This window comes from Drosophila biarmipes, unplaced genomic scaffold (assembly GCF_025231255.1).
Source record: "Drosophila biarmipes strain raj3 unplaced genomic scaffold, RU_DBia_V1.1 ptg000005l, whole genome shotgun sequence".
Classification (NCBI taxonomy): Eukaryota; Metazoa; Arthropoda; class Insecta; order Diptera; family Drosophilidae; genus Drosophila; species Drosophila biarmipes.
In genome coordinates this window covers 4,806,809-4,828,520 of record NW_026114527.1, presented here as the reverse complement: position 1 = coordinate 4,828,520, position 21,712 = coordinate 4,806,809, and the positions used below count along the sequence as shown (strand labels likewise).

Genomic DNA, 21,712 nt, shown 5'->3' with positions numbered 1-21,712 from the left:
TAGGTTCCACTTGACAACTTGTGTCATTGGGGATATCAGAAACTATGCAAATAGTTCATTGTTAAGACACTTCACCAATTTTGTCTATAAATTCTCTACATTTTTGAGTGTTCGTTATTACCCACAACACTCCTGTCATACTAAAAGATTTCAGAGGGCATGGTAGGTCGACTAGGTGATTCTTTTCAATAATGTATAGTACCATATCCATAGTTTAACGCACTCCTATGCACATGTTCACATCACCCTCGAGAAACCTTTTAAGAAATAATAATCGAGTCACCCTCTAAGAAATAAGAATCAAAATTTAATTGTAAACAAGAAAATTACCAAGCTATAAACAAGCCACAGGCAAATTACCATGAAACAAAAATCTCAGCTTGTAGACTAAACAATTAGAACGAGCCGCTGTTCAGACTATCCCACAATTCAGGATAAAGTCTAAAGGTGCACGAATTTAATTATATCGATCAGATTGCCATATGGTCCAAGGATTGGAATGATATTATTATCTAGGTGACGCATTCGAGAGTTTAGTTTCTCAAAAATAGCGGAAATATCCAGACATTTTTATAGTTAATTTCTGTTTTTAGCATCGCTAATTTATGACCTTTTTTTTGAAAAGTTCTGACTTCGTTGTTAACTGATTTATTCTTATGCATCCTTTATACTACCTAAAACATGAAAGTTTTGCAATTCAGCAATTCTCATCTGCAATGGGTGCAACTGGGAACCTGGTATAATTCCCAACTAGCCTACTTCTTGGTTTGTCATGTTGGCCAACATAGGCTAAATTTGTTTTTATACTCTTGCAGAGCGTATAATAATTTCATTCAGAAGTTTGCAACGCCGTGAAGGAGACGTTTCCGACCCCATAAAGTATATATATTCTTGATAAGCATAACTAGACGAGTCGATCTAGCCATGTCTGTCTGTCCGTCCGTTTCTACGCAAACTGGTCTCTAAGTTTAAACGCTAGTGCGGTAAAACTTTCTCAAAAGTCTTCTTTCTATTGCAAGTAGTGTATAAGTCGGAGCCGGACGGATCAAACACTAACACTAGGAACTATCGGCGAAAAAATAAAAAAAATTATATATCTTGGTGTTTTTCAACATATAACCTCCTTCGATTGGAAGTGACATTTTTTAATTGGTTTCGAATTTCGAATTAAATTTTATCAAAATCGGACGAATATATCGGAAAATTATTATATTATATTATGTTATATATTGGTAATATCATATTTCATATTTTTAAGACTTTCGAATTAATTTAAAAATCAGACGACTCTAACATATAGAAACGGTCAGAAAAATAATGGAATATTTTTTTTTAATATCACTAAAGCTAGCAACAATCCTTAAAAACTTAAAACTTAAACTTGCTTATAGCTGCAAGGCTATATAAACTTAGGCTTGCCGAAGTTAACTTCCTTTGTTGTTCTTATTTAAACTTAGAAATGTCATCAAAAATTGGGAATTCTTGCCGTCAGAAACTAATGAGAAGTCAAAATAATAATTTTCTTTGATTATTGTAATAGTTAACTGATAAAAAACGTTATTTTTAAATTCTTAACTTGTCTTATAATTTTAGATTCGAAAGCTAATTTTGGAGTTGATTCACAGATTGCCTATAACAGAAAGCTTAAGGCAACATGTCAAGTCTATAATAACTATGATGCTTAAAATACTAAAAACTGATAATGAAGAAAATGTCCTTGTGAGTCTTCGCATTATAATTGAACTACATAAACACTTCCGCCCATCGTTTAATCCTGAAGTAAGTAAAAAACCATTTTATTTAAAAACTTCATAGACATTAAAAAAATGTATTTTGTGATCCTTTTTCTCTACGAAAAAAATGGAAAAAATGAGCTAGTAATTTTTTCCAACTCCGATTTGTTTGTATGCAATACAATGTTTTTTCGAACGCCACTCGAGCAACAATGTTGATGATAATGCCATTTTAAAAGGAAAAAGCTCCAATTCTTCAGTAGCTTGCGCTACGAATGGCAAATATTATAATAAAAACAAGAAAGGAAATAAACTTCGGCAAGCCGGTTATTCCTATGGGAACTGTCTGATCCGGCTGGATCCGACTTATATAATATCTGCAAATGAAATAAAATTATTGGGAGAGTTTCAGGTCGATAGCTTTAAAACTGTGAGACTAGTTTGCCTAGAAACGCAGGGACAGACGGAAATAGCTAGATCGATTCGTCTAATGATGCTGATCAAGAATATATACATTTTATGGGGTCGGAAACGTCTCCTTTACTACGTTGCCAACTTCTGACTGAAATAATAATTTCAAGAACATGAAGTATACTATACTTACTTACTTACTATACTTACTATAAAAAAATATTGGACGACGATCAATTTCATTTGTGTTAAAAGGTGAAAGGGCGCGAAAGCTGCAAGCAGCTGAATTTGCAACTCGCAAAATATTGAAGTCTTTTTGGTAATCCAAAAAGCAAGCATTGCCGACTGGAGACAAGGACTGCATGATCTCGCTACTTTCAAGTATTCCGGAGAAAGCAATGAAAGGAAGGCTAAACAAAACGCATTGGGACACCCATGTATGCGTTTAAAGCGTTGGCGTTAATTTTAGACCAACGATTTACCAAGCTGCTAAATCTTGCTATGAATACATCCATTAAATTTGTGCCTTAACTTGCCGAGGTGCACTTAAAGACTGCAAAACTGCAGTGATTATGCTAAATAAGAATGAAATTGAAGGCTTCCGTCAATTTTTTTTTGGACAACATTTAAATACATAAGGAAAATAATTTCCATTTTATATTGATTAAGAATTCTTCTTCTTACAAAATCCAATTGACGCGAAAAGAAAAGCCGAACTTCGACCGGTTTATGCTTAAAAAATATCCAAAATTTAAATTTAACGCACAGTGGACGATTCGGTCTCGCTAGCGGTAATTCGGATGATCTAATTTTCAATAGAATTTTTTTAACAAGTCGATAATAAATTATTTTTTTTAGACGTTTTTAGGCTTTATTTTAGCAGTGAACTAACAAACTCAAACTATGATTTTGCAAAGAGCTATCCAATTTTATTTTCTGTGAGTATTGATTTCGAGTTCCTAAAAAAATGTATAGTGTCTGTATTATAATAATGAAAATTCATCATCCGAAAATGTTGGATGTCCACAAAAAAAATATTTTGGATTGTTGCATAAAAACGCAAGTCAAGAAATTGTCAGGCTTTACTGAAGATGTTCTAATCGCGGCGATCGTGACGTGGCTGCCGGTAATGCCTACTGGTATCGCCTTCAAATGCTCTCTGCTGGCTTCGTATCGGGTTTATTGCGAGGATGGGTGACAGACCCGTCTAGTTATATGTAAGAGTGTGGTCTTGACAGAGCTGGAACCAAACTTCCTTGACGTATCCGTGTGATGCCTTCCAGACCTCAGCTACTGGCAGGAATCCGTAAAGTTGCTATTTATACCCTTTCCGTGCTTATATCTTTGTAGGGCTCCGACGAAGTCACTGCCTACCGTAGCCCATGGTTCCTCCGGCACTTGGGTAAACATATATCATATATCATGAAAGACTGGCATTTTTTAGGGTTAGGGCGTCTTTATCCATTGTGTCCCGCCGTTCGACCGTAGGGGTTTTCCCTTTCCCATAGCGACTTTGGGATGCACATCTTGCACTACGCAACGATTTTGCTGCCCCCTCTGTGTGGTATACTTCTATGTACTGTCTCGCCTTCCATCTCATAGTCCGGGTACTTCTGCGGCTTTTGCCCATGTCCTTGATCCAGTTGCATCCTCCTAAAGCTATTGTCGGCGTCGTCACCCTTATATGATTCTCTTGACAAGGGTCGACCACGTTTATGTGACCCCTATGTACGCTATCTCAAGATCGTACTGCTGTTACTCCAAAGCTCATCTGGCGACCCTTTCTGAAGGGCATTCGATGCATTGAGCCTCTTCAAAACCAACTTTAAAGTGGCAACCTTCCAGATACGACTTGAGCTTTCGGATCGCCCAGAGGATTGCCATGCACCTTCTCCGTTGTTTAATAGTTCTTTCCGCGTTGAATACAGGTTCGGCTCGGGTAGGAGGTTACTTACTTTCTCCAAAACCAGCTGAAATGTTGCCGTCGCAAATTGGAGTCCGAACGGCATTATCCTCCACTGTGAAAGTCGTCTATTTCTTGCTATTTTTTTTCCAGTGGCATCTGCCAGAATCCGTTCTTTAGGTCCAAACGTCTCTGCCGTATTCTATGTATCCACCACGGTGTTAAAGATTGCCAGCTCTGTTTCCTGCATTGTTGTTGCAGTTGAAAGATTGCTTCCGATAGCTTCTTCTCGAGCCATCTATTATTTCGGTTCCTGACTCGTATTATGATCTCGTATACAGCACACTTTATGGCGGTTATAAAAATATTCCATACCAACGTTAACGGATCCACTACTCCTGATAAAATAGACGGGCTCATGGTCACACGTTTGTTGTCGAGCTGTGCCTTTAACCCAACAAGCCCTCTTGTCCTTGTTATCCTTCCTACAGCAGCCAGGTTATCCGCCAATTTTGTAGGTGTCGCTTGTCGCTGTTCTCACCCATCATCGCCGCTGCGGACAACTACTGCTCCTCCTCGATAAGCTTGCCAGTTAGTTTGGAGAGGTAGCATTGCACGATCTCCACCTCTTTGCGGATGGGATCGCCGTAGGACTCGGGGTGGTGGTAATCATTGGTCGTCATTCTTTTCGCATCTTCTGCATGTGACCTGCGATGCTGATGCTTACGGAATTTGTTATCGGTTAAGATCATCAGCTGCATCCGTTGCCTGACCTGACCCGCCAGCCTGGTGAAGAAATCTTTTGGCAGAAAATTGGTGTGAAAGCCCAGGTTCTCCATTACTTGTTGTTGATAATGAACCACTTTAAAGCCCTTCCCTCCCCGGCATCGCTCGGGGGATCATGTCTTAATTCAAGCCGTATGTTTTGGCGTACCATTTTACTTGTTTCAGGACCTTGTTTAGCGACCTTTGCAGACTTTGGTCAATTCAGCGCTGCTGTTTTTCTATCCTGACCTTCCTCTCTCCTATGGTCCTCCTTATGCAAGTTGTCAGTTCAGCGTTCGTTAACGTGATCCTTCCCCTTTTCTGAATAATATTCAGATAGTACGTTTCTTATGTCGTCCAATCCAGGGCCACATTAGGCCTCTGTGCGACATGAACGAAGTCTTACTCGTTAAGGCGGCAAATCCACTTCATTCCAATTAGGATTCTGTTGCTCTCACTTTGTGCGCCAGATGTAACGAACTGATTTTGTAGGTCTGCTCGCAACGAGATTAGTGCGGCTACTTCAGAAGATTGTGGGTTCGTCCTACCAAATTTATATGACGTGAACGAAGAAAACACAGGATTCGAATGATAACAGTCGGTTTAATCTCGTTCTATTTATTTATTGAGTGCCTTGGCTGGTCTGGGTGTCGCCTGGCGCTGGTTTTACTGGCTGCGTATAATATATATTCGTCACATAAGTTGATATCCTAACTTGTTTTCTGTAGGTGCGTTAAATTATCCAAATTTTAATTTCCTCACATTTACCATTTCTTCTCCAAAACTAATTTTTTTAGGTTGTACAATACCTTTCAATTTATGTTTCGAAACAATTGGACGATTACTGTACATTTTCATTTCTTATAGTAGTCGCATTCGTTTTTCTGTTCTTAGTTCTTAGTTCTGATTTTCGATTTAAATTTTATGAAAAACGGGCGACTTTAACTGCCATAGGAACGACCAAAAAATTGGTGGGAAAATAATATAAATAAATAAATAATTGGTGTTTTTTAACATATAACCTCTTACGCTTGAAAATAACATTCTTTATTGAGTTCCGAATTTCGAATTAACTTTGATCAAAATCGGACGACTATATCATACGGCTGCCACAGGAACAATCTCAAAATTGGTGATAAAGTGATTTGAAAAATATTTATTTTTTTACATATAACCTCCTACGCTTGGAAATAACATTTTTTAATTAGTTTTGAATTTCGAATTTAATGTTTTCAAAATCGGACGACTATATCATATAGCTGTCATAGGAACGATCGGAAAATTGTTTGGAAAATAATATGAAACAAATTAAGGCTTCGGTGTTTTTTTTTGACATATTATTTTTAAGAATTTCGAATATATTTATAGCTGTCAAAGAAACCGTCAGAGAAATAATGAAATAATAGTTTTTTATTTATATCACTGAAGCTACAAACAATCCTTTAAAATTTAACATGGTGTTACTAACCTACATTATTTCTTAGACCTGCAAGGGTAAAAAATCTTCTTGCCGAAGTAAATATCTTTCTTGTTTTTAAAATAGTTCGTTTGAAGAGTTCGGGTTTCAAGAGTTTGGGGAATTTAGTTTGAGAGAGGTTTGAGAGAAATTAAAAATAGAGTTTGGAGAGAAAGAGCGAATGGTTAACAGTAGTTCATAGGGAAGAGGGCGAAGGGTCGAACAGTAAAATCGCGGATTTTGGACCCTGTAGGCCGTGCGCAGAAGCCAAGGATTAACGGTACCAGGACCCCTTTATAAGAGGGTCCAGCGCTGGATGCGAGATCAATCAATCAAGGGGAGCCAATCCACCAAGACCAGTGAATTATAAAAGAAGAAGTACCAAATTAACCAGCAGCAAGTCAGCAACAACAGATACAGACGTCGGCAGCGCCGTGTGAAGCCTATAAGAAGCAAAATCGCTACATCAATACGTTCAGGATGAGGACATGAGGAATCTCCGATTTGAGACAATGGCACTTCTAAGTCACTTCTGGACGATAGAAAGACGATAGTACACATTTTACAAAAACAAAAAGGGTCCCGCTCATGAAGAACCTAAAATTGAATAAGCATGTGAGAAGAGCTAGAAGATTTATGTGTACCAGCTAAGGCCTTATTAATGTCAAATTGCAATCGGTCTCAAGGAAAAATAAATCATGATTCGCAAATAATAGTAGTTTCAATTCTTCAACAATCCGCAGTAGATTACTAACACATAAAACTCCCAGAATTCGACGGGAACTATGCAGAGTTCAAAAATTTTGTTTTCTTAATAGCTTGGGTCGCTTGAGTCGAAAAATGCAAAAATTTGCTATTCTCTTTAGAAATACAAGCGGTAGGTAGATTGATCAGATGCGCTTAATAAACGTTATCAACACTTAGCGACTGGGAAGCCCACGACAGGCGGAAGAGCTCATAAACTGGAACAGCCAAAAAAAAGAGCATTAACGATTCATCAACCTGCCGAAGGACCGAAATTTAAATGCCACTTCTGCAAGTCATATGAACATTTTATTTAACGTTGTACCTTCCTTGCAATTATTCTAACTTGCAATGGCTCTTGTCGATGTTCAAAGACAGTCAGGAGTCAAGCTGTGCGTTAGAATTATGCTATACTCGTGGTTTCAGGTTAATTTGTGTATTGAAGATTTGGTAAATAAATTGCAACTAAAACGAATTTGTTTCTCAAATCAAGCCAATCTAAGTTCGATTCCTCGTAAAACAAAGCTTCAACTATAGAAGCCACCTCGAAAGCCAACTCGGAAAGAAACCACTAGTAAGCACTCATATGGTTTTCTTCCCGGCCAACCTTCAGCCAGAAACCACTGTCATTATCGAAACATATACAAACAATCATTGTGCAATTTTACAAATTAAAGGACTGCATAGCTTTAACGCGGCCAATTGTTGATCTTTTCATTATATTTAAACCCGTTAAAAAGGGTAAAGGATATACTAAATTCGTTAGAAAGTATGTAACAATTAGAAGGAAGCTATTCCGACCCCATGGCCATGTCTGTCTGGCAGCATGTTATAAGAGCTAGAAAGTTGGGATTTGCAATGTAGATTCTTGAACATCTCGCGCAACGAAAATTTGTTTCACAAGGTGCCATGCCCACTTTAAGGGACATGATCGACCATAACATTAGCTACCCTTGTCAGCGCATTTAATTTTTTATACCCTTGCAGACGGTATAATAATTTCAGTCAGAAGTCAGTGAAGGAGACGTTTTGAAGCTATCGGGCTAAAACATTATTAAAAGTCTTCTTTCTATTGCAGGTAGTATATAAGTCGGAACCAGCCGGATCGGACAACTATATCTTATAGCTCCCATAGGAACTATCGCTGAAAAAATTTTAAAAAAATTATATCTTCGGTGTTTTTTAACATAACCTTGTAAGCTTGGAAATAACATTTTTTATTTGGTTTTGAATTTCGAATTAAATTTTATCAAAATCGGACGACTATATCATATAGCTGCCATAGAAACGACTGCAAGGGTGTACAAACTTCGGCTTGCCGAAGTAATCTTCCTTTCTTGCTTAACATATAACCTTCTAACCTTGGAAAGAATATTTTTAATTAGTTCGGAATTTTGAATTAAATATTATCAAAATCGGACGACTATATAGCTATCGTAGGAACGACCTGAAAATTGATAGGAAAATAATATGAAAAAAAAATTATAGCTTTGTGGCTTTTTGACATATTATCTTATAATATTGTGAATATAATTTTTTATATTTTTAAGAATTTAGAATTCATTTAAATAAAAATCGGACTACTCTAACAACATATATTTGTAAAAAAAAAATGGTCTAAAAAAAGGTATAACCAAACATAATCAATATTTTTCAACTCATAATATGACAACTCAGCCTTTGGGAATGATCCCCAATACTGAAATTAAAATTTCAGGCCCAAAGCTGCTACCGTCCAACAATGATAATCTTAAAAGATTTAACTTTATAACTAACTATATAACTACATATGCTTCACAGTTTTTTTTTTATCATTTAGTGTTCGAACTCTACTAGAAACTACACAGTTATTCATTCATTGATCATTTTTAAAATTCGGGTTATTCATTTAAAGGTTATGAGCAATTTAATTAAAGCCTTTCTTTAAAAGCTTTTAAAATACATACAAAGATGCTACTGTCTCCTTTTTAAATTTAATTAAATGTATAAGAACAAAATAAAAATATATTTTTTTTCTTCTAGGTTCAACTATTTTTGGGATTTGTTAAAGAAATATATAAAAATCTTCCAAACCATATTGCTTCTATTTTTGAAACATGTAGTGATATTTGGACAAACGATTTAAAAGATTTAAATTTCGAATTGCTTTTATCAGAGGCATATTCCGCAAGAACCATACATGTCGAAAAGCAACTGGACTCCAATTCTCAACAGCAACTCGTAAGTATCATTGGAAAATTACATGCCGACACTTAAAGACAAAATAGTAGTCGCAGGTGCGCAGACAAAATTTATAACGGGCCATTTATATTATGATTGAATCATTCTGAGTTTAAGTCCCAGACAAACTATGTTTACATCACATACAGGTTTATCTGTGCAGCCAAAACATTAAATTGTGTGGCCTACGACTTCATGAGAATATCACTGTGGAGGATACCTGTTCAGAGCATTTAACCTTGCATTGTCCTTTTTTGTGCGTATCCAAATATAGCTAAAAAGAAGTCAATGCTCAGGCAGTGTAAGATTCTCTAAACTGATAAATGTGGCAATTTTCGTTGATTAATAACTTTGACATGGTTTTTTTTTTACAAGAGTGAGTCGTATGTCAAAAGTTGAGACATCACACATTAAAGGTTATTAGAAATCGTTAGAGGCGTTTTTAAGAAATCAGAAAAAATTCTACAAAAAAATCTAAGTAAAAAAACGTTAGCATAGTTTTTAAACGGTGAAATTTAGACATATTGTGTTTTAAAGGTAAAGGTAAAGTATTTCGAAATACCTTTCTAACAAGCCTGTAGCTTCAGTACTTCACAAGATTCTTGCCAAACTAGCTAGTTTTTCCAAAAGTGGTAGAAATTATGTTTCTCATTCTAAACTGTTCAACATCATCTTAAATTTCCAGAACCTTTAAAAAAGAGTTTGGATACTCACAAAAAAAAGTTAATGCTTAGGAAGTTCTAAATGATCTGAACTCGTAAATGTGGCCATTTTTCTTGAATCATAACTTTGAAACGGATATTTTTACAAGAGTGTGTCCCATGCCAAAAGTTGATAAATCTCAAGGGCTATACACATTCAGTAGCTCACAAGTATAAGTATATAGGTTTTCGAAATACCTTTCTATCGACGTATCGCACAAACCTGTAGCTTCAGTACTTCACAAGTTACGGGTATACAAAATGGAGCTATTTATAGCTGTTTTCTCGACAAACAAGCTAGCTTTTCCAAAGTGGTAGAATCAAAGTTTCTTCTATTAGGCTTGTTGGGAAATAGTTCGTCTTTATGTTGAATTTAAATAGTATTACATTTGCTTCTTTACTTTTGCCTATTTACCTATAACCTATTTTTACCTATTACCTATAGTACCTATTTTTGCGCACATCATTGTATTGTAACCATTTGGGAGCTTTAAGCTCACACGCATAGCCGAAATTGCAGTGCAATGCGTTAGTATTAGAACATCACGCGATCGTTTTTCTGTTCTTTTTCTGCACGTTTTGCAAGCCGGCTGCATTCGCTTGTTGATATTAACCGCAACCGCTCGCTGATAGCAACCCCGCTTAAAGTATTGTAAACCCGCTAAATAGTGAAAATAAATGCATAAAACTATAATAAAAACCATAATACAGTCCACTATTCATAAACATAACAAATTTTGGTCCTTCGAGCCGGATACCCGCGTTTATTTGTGCATTTACTTTTGTGAACATTAGAGACAAATTTACCGTTTTTTCGTCATGAACGCGATAATGCATAGAACGATTCAACAACGTGGTGCCTGCAAGGGGCAAATAACGCGCACCCTCAACAGTGCTGTGGAGTTTTCACAAAGATGTTAGAATGTGGAAACATTGCAATTCAAGCTGGAGCGTTTGGTCGCCACTTTCAACCACTTTATGGAGCTCTCAGATGAGTTAGTGGAATTTCACTTGGAGGAGGGATATGAAGACCCTGGATTGGACATACCCGAATACGAAGACAAGTTCTACGCCGCGCATGCTATTTTTAGTAACGCCATCAAGGACATGGGAGGTCAGGATCATGGACAGGACCAGTCGAACATTCTACTTTCAAGTACAGTGGAACGCCTATTTGAGGGACAAAACAACCTTTTGGAGAAAATTCATACTTCATCGGGAACTGCTGATTTAAGGTTTGAGAAAATTCGGATTCCCACATTTTCTGGTAAATATGAGGATTGGAGCCAGTTTAGTGATCTGTTCTTAAGCTCAGTAAATAGTAACGAAAAGCTCTCCAAGTGCCAAAAGTTTCATTATCTCAAATCATATCTGGAGGGAGAAGCACTGTCCCTAATTAAACATATTTCCGTCTGTAATGATAATTACCAAGACGCATGGGAAAAATTAGAAAATCGTTATAATAAAAGGTCGCTCATCGCTCGATCGTTTGTTCAGAATTTTTTATCGTTGCCAACCGCTAACAATTCGAATATTGCAGAATTACGCAAGGTAATTGACTCGGCCGACGAATGCATTCGAGGCTTACATGCGCTGAACTGTGACAGCCGCGATGTATGGCTCATTCATATTTTGCTGTCAAAGTTAGGTTCAGAAATTAAACAAGCTTGGGCCAACTGCAGTTTATCGGCCACTGAAGACGTCACCATAGAGGAGCTGTTCGCCTTTCTTTTCGCTCATTGTGATACTTTGGAGTCTTGTCAGGATTTACCCGCAATGCAACCCTCAAGACCAGCCCAGAGTAGACGCCGCCAAGCCGCTTTTCATGCCAGTGGATCAACTCAGTCGTCTCGCGAATGTATATATTGCCAAGGACAGCATTCTATATATTCATGCAATGAATTCAAGGCACTGGATGTAGTCAGCCGCCGCACCTTCGCCAAGGATACAAAATTATGCTTCAACTGCTTGAGTCGATCGCATCAAGTCAGGGATTGTAATTCATCGAACACTTGCCGTCAGTGCAACGCTAAGCATCACACGTTAGTACACCCGATTGAAGCAAGATCGGTTCCTGTGGCACCTGCGCACTCGACTGCCGCTGATACGAATAATGCCGCTGTTAGCCATCATATTTTGGAGAGGGCCAACAATCCAGCCCTACTGCCAACTGTTGTCGCCAATGTTATTGACACATGGGGAAACGAGACCTCGTGTAGGTTATTGCTCGATACTGGATCAACAATAACCATGGTATCTGAGTCGTTTATCCAAAGGATCGGAATTCCTCGCACGCATGCCCGCATTTCGGTAGTTGGTTTAGGTGCTAACCCGGCTGGTGTTAGCCGAGGTCGCGCTAGCTTCACCTTACTCTCAAGAACCACGACTGCATCATTGGAAGTCTCTTGTCTAATTATGAGTTCTCTAACTTCTACGATTCCAGCTCAGCAGGTCAAATCAAATGCAACTATTTGGACCAAGATTCGCAGCCTACCGCTAGCTGACCCGACGTTTGGATCTCCAGGCAAAATCGACGTTATCTTAGGCGCTGATCAGCTGTGGAACTTATATACTGGACATCGCCGAGAGTTTGGTATCGAATACCCCATCGCACTGCATACTAATTTTGGTTGGGTTATTACAGGCAGCTACACTGATGGTAACAAAGCATCTACGCACGCACAAGTTCATCACGCTTATGAAGATTTGGATTCCTTAGTTCGCTCATTTATGGACATGGAACAAGTGCATCCGAGTAAAACAACGATAGACGCCAGTGATCCCGCCGAACAACATTTTCTGAAAACACATGCTCGTAGAGAAGATGGTGTTTATATTGTTCAATACCCATTCAAGGAGCCCCGCACGCCAATTGGCTCCACTTTGCCACAGGCTTTAAACCGCTTCGCCGCTTTGGAAAGGAAATTTAGAAGATTCCCCGCACTCAAACAACAATATGTGGATTTCATGGATGATTATTTAAATCGAGGACATATGGAATTGATTCCGGCTGCTGCAGGCGGTGAGGATCCCGCACTTTACAACTATTTGGCACACCATGCAGTTTTTAAGCCAGATAGTACTACCACACGTTGCCGAGTGGTATTTGACGGCTCTGGAAAGGATTCCACGGGTCATTCTCTTAATTCGCGACTGCATATAGGACCGCCTATTCAACGGGACTTAATTGGAGTATGCCTTCGATTTCGTCAGCATCGTTATGTATTTTGTGCAGACATCGAGAAGATGTTTAGAGGCATTTTGGTGTCGGACGAACATACACAGTACCAACGCATAGTTTGGAGGAAGGATGAAAACGCTACGATGGATCATTATCGACTGTTGACAGTAACATATGGATTAGCTTCATCGCCGTTTATTGCAGTTCGAGTTCTTAAACAGCTCTCGAATGACTATGCCGAATTGTATCCCACCGCTGCTGTCGTGCTCAACAGAGACGCGTACGTTGATGATATTCCTACTGGATGCGACAACATCAAGGATCTCATTGCACTCAAAGATGAATTGATTCTGCTTCTTAGCGAAGCTCAATTCAAATTGCGAAAGTGGAGCTCAAACTGTTACGCCCTTTTAAAGTCGTTGCCAAAGGAGATTTGTGAGTATCCACCAGAGGATTTAGAGGAAGACCGCTCAATTCGATTTGTTAAAGTCCTGGGATTGTGTTGGGAACCAAAACCGGACTATATTTTCTTCAAATTAGAAACCCCCGCATTTACGACTGCTCTTACTAAACGCATATTGCTTTCAGAACTAGCCAAGATCTACGACCCGCTGGGTTTGCTTTCGCCAACTGTTGTTTTTCTGAAGATCCTATTTCAAGATAGTTGGCTAAGTTCTGTCGATTGGAATGAAGTACTACCGCAGCAAATATGTACACGATGGCAACAGTTTGCATCGGAAATGCATTTATTGGAAACTTGTCGAGTTCCTCGCTACATATCTGCACCACATCAAGAAATGGAACTGCACGGATTTGCTGATGCATCATCTCAAGCGTATGTTGCCGTCATCTATAGCCGCGTCGAAGTCAACAATGGATATGCTGTCAAACTGATTATGGCTAAAATTCGCGTAGCCCCTATTAAGCCTATCTCCATTCCGCGACTAGAGTTAAACGCAGCTCATTTACTCTCTAAACTGATTTATCTGGTCAAGCAATCATTAACTGTTCCTATTTCCAGAATTAATTGTTGGTCAGACTCTGAAATAGTCCTGCATTGGCTATCTTCTCCGCCTAGGACTTGGAACACCTATGTTTGCAACCGCACTGCTGAAATTCTAGAGGTTTGCCCACGCAGCTGCTGGCAACATATTCGAAGTGGTGATAATCCCGCAGACTGCGCATCGCGAGGAGTACTGCCAAAGGACCTCGTGGATCATCAAATATGGTGGAATGGACCACCTTGGCTATCTCAGTCACGTTCAGCTTGGCCACCTGTTAAAGCTAAGTTTGTTCTGTCGACAGAAGGAGAGGCCTGCCTAGAGATGAAGGCTGAAACGAAAGTTAATCTACACATTTCCGACGACGGAAATTCGCTATCTTGTATGATCAACAAATCCTCCTCATGGTCCCGTTTATTAAGGATAGTCAGCTACTGCCTTCGCTTCGTTCATCGTCTTCGTGAGAGGAATCGACTTTCACCATTCCTATCGGCGTGGGGGCTACAATATGCACGAGCAAAGATCTTTACGCACGCTCAAAAGGAGTTCTTCAACGTGGAGTACCAGCAGTTAACTACCGGACAGCCATTGTCGAAGAAATCGAAGTTGATCCGCTACACACCCTTTTTAGACGAGCAGAGAGTAATGCGTGTTGGTGGTCGCATCGATAATTCTATAGCTACTTATGACGCAAAGCATCCCATTCTCCTTCCTAAGGAATCTCTAATAGCTGGTCTGCTAGTTCGCTATCAACATGCTGCATTGTTACACGCTGGAGTCGAATACACGTTTCATAGTCTACGCCAAAGGTATTGGATTCTAGGAGCTCGGAACCTCGTCCGCAAAACTGTATTCAATTGCAGAACTTGCTTTCTGCAGCGAAGACACACGAGTTCTCAGCTTATGGCTGATTTACCGGAGTTTCGAGTTCAACCCGCCCGTTGTTTTCTGCACACTGGATTGGATTATGCTGGACCTGTGTCAATCAAAACATCGACAGGCCGGACACCAAGATTTGGCAAAGCTTGGTTTGCGATCTTTGTCTGCCTATCTACAAAAGCGATTCACATAGAATTGGTCAGCGATTTGACGACATCCGCCTTTATAGCCGCTTTCAAACGCTTTTGGTCTCGACGTGGACCTATATCAGATTTATACTCGGACAATGGAACGACTTTCCATGGAGCCAAAAGAGATTTAGCTGAAATGCAACGAATGGCAATAGCTCAAAGTCAAGATGAAGAAATTTCAAGCTTCATGGCCAGCCACGAGATTAATTGGCATTTCATTCCGCCATCTGCTCCCCATTTCGGAGGCATTTGGGAGACTGGTGTGAGATCCATAAAGCTGCACTTAAAACGAGTCATTGGCAGCAGTGCCTTGACATTCGAGGAGTATTCGACCCTGTTAATTCAGATTGAAGGGCTTCTGAACTCTCGCCCTTTATGCGCACCTAGCGATCACAGTCTTAACCCGCTAACTCCTTCTCATTTTCTAACAGGTCAGCCTCTCACTTCGGTACCAGAACCATCTTTCCTGGATGTAAATATCAACAGACTGCAGCGCTGGAGACAACTACAGGCCAAGGTTCAAGGTTTCTGGAAACGTTGGAATCTCGAGTATCTCAGCACGCTTCAACCTCGCACGAAATGGCATCAAGATGCTCCAAATGTTGCCGTGGACACACTGGTTGTGTTGAAGGAGCCCAATCAACCGCCAAGCAAGTGGATGCTAGGACGAGTCACCGAAGTTCATCCTGGCCAGGATCAGAGGGTTCGGGTGGTCACCGTTAAAACCGCCAAGGGAATCTACAAGCGCCCTATTACGAAAATTGCTGTGCTTCCTTTGAACTGAACCGTCGTTCAGGGGGGCCGGTATGTTGGGAAATAGTTCGTCTTTATGTTGAATTTAAATAGTATTACATTTGCTTCTTTACTTTTGCCTATTTACCTATAACCTATTTTTACCTCACCAAATAATTTGTATACGCAAAAAAAAAAAGTCAATGCTCAGGCAGTTTTAGACGCTCTGAACTGGTAATAATAATGATAAATAACTTTAACACGGATATGTTTACAAGAATGTGTCGTAAAATTTTAAGGAATCTCAGATGCTATACACCTTTAAATTGAATTTAAAACCGTTCGAGCCGTTTTCGAATAATCAAAAAAAAAAGGCTGAACAAACAAAATCAGAATAAACAAGAAAAGGAGTTAGCCGAAGTTTGTATACCCTTGCAGTTGTAAAATATAATCAATAATTTAATTTTAAAAATTTAATATTTAATTAAATATGACATAATCCTCCGATTTTGATAAAATTTAATTCAAAATTCAAAACTGATTAAAAAATGTTATTTTCAAGCTTTTAAAGTTATATTATATATATATATATTATATATATAAAACACCAAAGATAATTTTTATTTCATATTTTCCGACTAATTTTACGATCGTTCCTATGACAGCTATATGATATAGTCGTCCGATTTTGATAAAATTATATTCGAAATTCAGAACTAATTTAAAAATGTTATATCCAAGCTGTTTTTTTAACAAATAACCTTCTAAGCTTAGGTATAACATTTTTTAATTAGTTCTCAATTTCGAATTAAATTTTATCAAAATCGGACGACTATATCATATAGATGTCATAAGAACGATCGGAAAATGGGTGCGAAAATAATATGAAACAAATTATAGCTTTATTACTTTTTGACATGTAACCTTCTAAGCTTGGATATAACATTTTTTAATTAGTTCTGAATTTTGAATTAAATTTAATAAAAATAGGACTACTTTAACATATAGATGAAAAAAAATAGTCTACAAAAAGGAGTGGAATATTTTTTTTTTAATATCACTGATGTCAGCAACAACCCTTTAAAATTTCATATGGGGTTACTAAAGTTGATTATTTCTTGTAACTACAAGGGTATACAAACTTCGGCTTGCCGAAGTTAACTTCCTTCTAACATAAAAACTGTGGCCACCACAGTTTTGGTATGTTTGTGGGTGTTAGAGTGGGCGTGGCACATTTTTGGTCAGTCGATAGGTAATGGTGAGACAATTGCATGTCAGTTACAATTTGTGTATAGAAGAAACTGTAGGCGCTACAAATTTTCGAGGATTGTGGGTGTGTCACCCCGCTTATAGCTTTTATAGTTTCCGAGATCTCAGGGTTCATACGGAGAAACGGACATGGTTAGATCGACTCGACTAGTGATCCTGACCCTGAATTTATATACTTTATGGGGTCGGAAACGGTTCCTTCTGCCTGTTACATACTTTTCGACAAACATAGTACACCCTTTTACTCAACGAGAAACGGGTATAATAATCAGTAAAAAAAACCTCGAAGTACCTCCGGAAAAAATACTGTTTGAAATTTCAGAATGATCGGTACATTAGATTTCGAAAGAATTTTGGTGTTCACCGACTTAAAAAAAAGATACTTTGCAATAAAAAAAACTTTAACAGGCAAACATCCTTTTAAAATCAAAAAACATCTCTATTGCTCAATTGTGAATTTTTAAATTGATTTTTTAAATAAAATATATTTTATGATTTTCTTACCCTCAAAGTTTGCAATCGAATTTAAGTATTTAAAAAATATTTTCTAACATTTTCTGTTTTTTTGTATTATTTTATTTAAATTATTGGGTCTATATAGCAGTACAAAAATGTTCAGCTCAATATCTAGATCAATTAGTGTACATTGGTCTCCTGCTCCGTTTTAATAAAACTGAAAATGTTAAACAAACACAACGATTTGCATATCTTCGTCTAGAGTGGGCTATTGCGAAATTGGATTCAGGTTAAAATTAAAAATTATATGTTTTATAATTATTCTGAATATCGAATTTAATTTTATCAATATCGGACGACTATATCATATAGCTGCCATAGGACCGAGCGGAAAATTGGTTGGAAAATAATATAAATCAAATTATAACTTCGCTGTTTTTGACATATTGTTGGGAATATAATTTTTTGAGTTTTTAAGAATTTAGAATTAAATTGAATAAAAATCGAACGATTCACACATAAATCTGTCAATGAAAAGGTTAAAGGGATAATGATATATTTAAATAAATACAACAATTTGTTCTTTTTCATATCACTAGCTTCAGTGAAAACAACAATCCTTAAATATTTAACATGGGTACACAAATTTCGGCTTGCACAATTTAACTTCATTCGTTTTTTTTTTTTTAATCTTTGTTTATTTGTCCACGTCATTTCAATACATAGTTGATTAGCACTGTATAATAATATTTAAAAATATACATATATATATTTATATTTCGCATAATAATTTTCTAAACTGTTTTGTATAAGTAGTTGTATTATGTATATGGGCTTCCGTTTTATACCCGTTACTTATATAGCTCAGCTAGTTCGAACCGGGGCCAAATCCGGTGAATATGGTGGTTGAGGCATTATTGTGGTGTTGTGTTTTGGCCAAACAATCTCTAACAAGCAAAGATGAGTGAACAGGGGCATTATCGTGATGCGAAAGCCATGAATTGTTTTTCCACAATTCTGGACGTTTCTTTCGTATTGCTTCTCGCAAACGGCGCATAACTTCCAGATATTACTGTTTATTGACCGTGCGATCATATGGTAAGAAATGCACCACGCTATGGTAATCGAAGAATACAGTGATCAAAACTTTGACATTTGATCGAACTTGGCGTGCTTTTTTCGGTCTTGGCTCACCTAGGGGTCTTCCATTGTGACGATTGGGCTTTGGTTTCGATATCATAACCATATACCCATGATTCGTCACCATCTATGACCCTTTTGAGTAAATCTGGGTCGTCGTTGGCGTCATCCAACAGCTCTTGAGCGATGCTCATGCGACGGTTCTTTCGGTCAAAATTCAGCAATTTCGGAACAAACTTCGCTGACACGCGACTCATGCCCAAAACGTTTGAAAAAATTTCATGGCCCGAGCCAAGCGATATACCGACATCTTCAGCAACTTCTCTGATAGTGATTCGACGATTTTCCAAAACCATTTTCTTCACTTCTTGAACGTTTTTATCAGTTGTTGACGTGCTTGGTCGTCCAGAGCGAGGTTCGTCATTGCCATCTTCCCGTCCATCTTGGAAGAGTTTGTACCACATTTTTTTTACTCAGAACAGTTTCACCGTATGCCACTGTCGTCAACACTTCAATTGTTTCGGAGCACTTAATTTTATTTTTTACACAAAACTTGATGCAAATCCTTTGATCCATATTTTTCGATAGCAAAAAATCGCTGAGCACGCAAAACAACTTGTTACCTTTACGCCTCTCACAACTAAACAAAAAAGGGGATTCAATTGAAACTTGGTACAGATGTTAGGGAAGAGTGTACCAACATAACAAACCAAAAAAATTTGATAATCGAAAATATGTTACCCGCGAAATTTGAAAAGTCACCTTACTTTTTGAACACACCTCGTACATGTTGGCATTAGTACAGTGTACCATGTTTCCCTGGCCAAAACTTATTTCCGGTTTTTTCAAGGACCATGTTAAGAAATGATCAAAATGCTACGTTACATACCTAAAATGTTAACATAATGTTACAATAACAGTTTAGTGTTACAATAACAGTTGTTAAAGTCAGATGTTGCTATGTCTTAAATTTTAACTTTGTTGGGTTGGGTTTCAAATTGGCATATCTCTCACAAAAGATCATTAAATAATTAAATTCAAAAAGAATAATAATTCTTCAGGTTTTGATATTAATATGTTTCGTGTTTCGTACGTATTTTTCTAACAATTTGTATATTTTGCAAATGGTATCTCCTTGTCGCTTTTGAAAAGAAAGTTGAACTTTCCAAAGAGTTAAAAAACAAAATTAAAATTATTTCATTGAGTGTCTATATACATATTGTAGAGTTACGTTACATTACGTCTTCTGAAAAGGTTGCCCCACAAACGGTTAAAAAGCTTAAATCTGTCTGCAGCCCACATGAAGTTCAAAAATTAATACATAAGCTTAAGCTGAGTAACGGGTATCTGATAGTCAAGGCACTCGACTATAGCGTTCTTCCTTGTTTTTTTTTTATAATAATAATGAAATTTATGACATCGATAAAGTTGAAAATTAATACATAAAATATTACAAAAAAAATAAAATAAAATAATTTCTATATTTATTATGCGATCTGGACCAAATTTAAAAGATAGTTTACAGGATAATTTTATTTTTTTGTTTTTTTTTTTAAATTTGTTATTTTGAATATACAGCTAGAGCGATACCAGACATTTCTTTTTGTCTGTCCGACCGGATGAACGCGGGTACCTTGTAACCAAAGAGGCCTTTGATAGGTAGTTGATAGTCGAAGCACTCGACTATAGCGTTTCTTCTTAATCTATGTTAAATAAATAAATATTTTTTTTATTTTCAGTATAATCTTCTTCCTCGCGGAATATTGTCCTTAAAGGTTTTACAAGAGCTTCCAATAATTGTTGTACTAATGTATCAAATATATAAAAACGCAGTACATCAAGAAGTTTCCGAATTCATTCCTTTAATATTGACTACTATCAATTTGCAACCAACAGCAATGCAAAGGTAATTTTAATACATATATATTTTTTTTTAATATTTAATTACAAAACCAAAAAACTTAACAACGTTTTGTACTCGCTTTTATGATTAAGAAAATGTACAACGAATGAAACCAAAGTTTCTATTATGCTGGTGTTCCTATGGGAGTAAACATTTTTTAGAAAACTAAACAAGAAAGGAAGTTAACTTTGGCAAGCCGAAGTTTGTATACCCTTGCAGTTATAGAAAATAATCAACTTTAGTAAATAAATTGTTTCGCAATCGTTCCTATGACAGCTATATGATATAGTAGTCCGATTTTGATAAAATTTAATTCAAAATTCAGAACTAATTAAAAAATGTTATTTCAAAGCGTAGGAGGTTATATGTTAAAAAACACCGAAGATATAAATTGTATACCCTTGCAGAGGGTATAATGATTTCAGTCAGAAGTTTGCAACGCAGTGAAGAAGTTTCCGACCCCATAAAGTATATATCGATATAGCCATGTCCGCCTGTCCGTCCGTTTCTACGCAAACTAGTCTCTCAGTTTTAAAGCTATCGGGCTGAAACTTTCCCAAAAGTATTCTTTCTATTGCAGGTTGTATATAAGTCAGACCAGCCGGATCGGACAACTATATCTTATACCTCCCATAGGAACTATAGAAGAAAAAATTAAAAAAAATTATATCTTCGGTGTTTTTTAATAATATAACCTTCTAAGCTTGGAAATAACATTTTTTAATTGGTTCTGAATTTTGAATTAAATTTTGTCAAAATCTGACGACTATTAATATACAGTGATGGAAAAAATAATAGAAACGTTTTTTTTTTAAGTTCTACCTTTAGGAATATTTATGAAACCCATTGGGTTGGTAACATTGATAACGGTACTTAATCACAATCTCCTTTTTGAGCACTTTTCGTTTGCAATTTTTCTTATTCATGGAAATTTGTCAGAAGACCTCGTGTTTTGGGTTGGAAGAAATAATAGAAACGCGGTTGTATTTGGTCGAAATCTGTGGTTATTCTTCGTTTAAATTCAAAT

General features: G+C 37.2%; 1 protein-coding gene across 8 annotated transcripts in view; it reads left to right on the top strand.

Moving 5' to 3' along the window:
* LOC108036172 (transcription-associated protein 1) overlaps nt 1-21,712 on the top strand; it is a 223,684-nt gene that overhangs the window by 12,219 nt on the left and 189,753 nt on the right. For 5 of the 8 annotated variants that reach the window (XR_006368239.2, XR_007764960.1, XM_050889733.1 and 2 more), the window contains exons 2-4: nt 1,594-1,779; nt 9,035-9,232; nt 20,522-20,688. Coding sequence is in view for 4 of the 8 variants with exons in the window: in XM_050889733.1 (XP_050745690.1) it covers nt 1,594-1,779; nt 9,035-9,232; nt 20,522-20,688 (551 nt within the window). In the remaining 4 variants the exon portion in view is untranslated. Of the gene's footprint in view, nt 1-1,593; nt 1,780-8,090; nt 8,208-9,034; nt 9,233-20,521; nt 20,689-21,712 lie in introns of those variants that run through there. The other 3 variants (XR_007764961.1, XM_050889734.1, XM_050889735.1) reach the window with 3 other exon arrangements.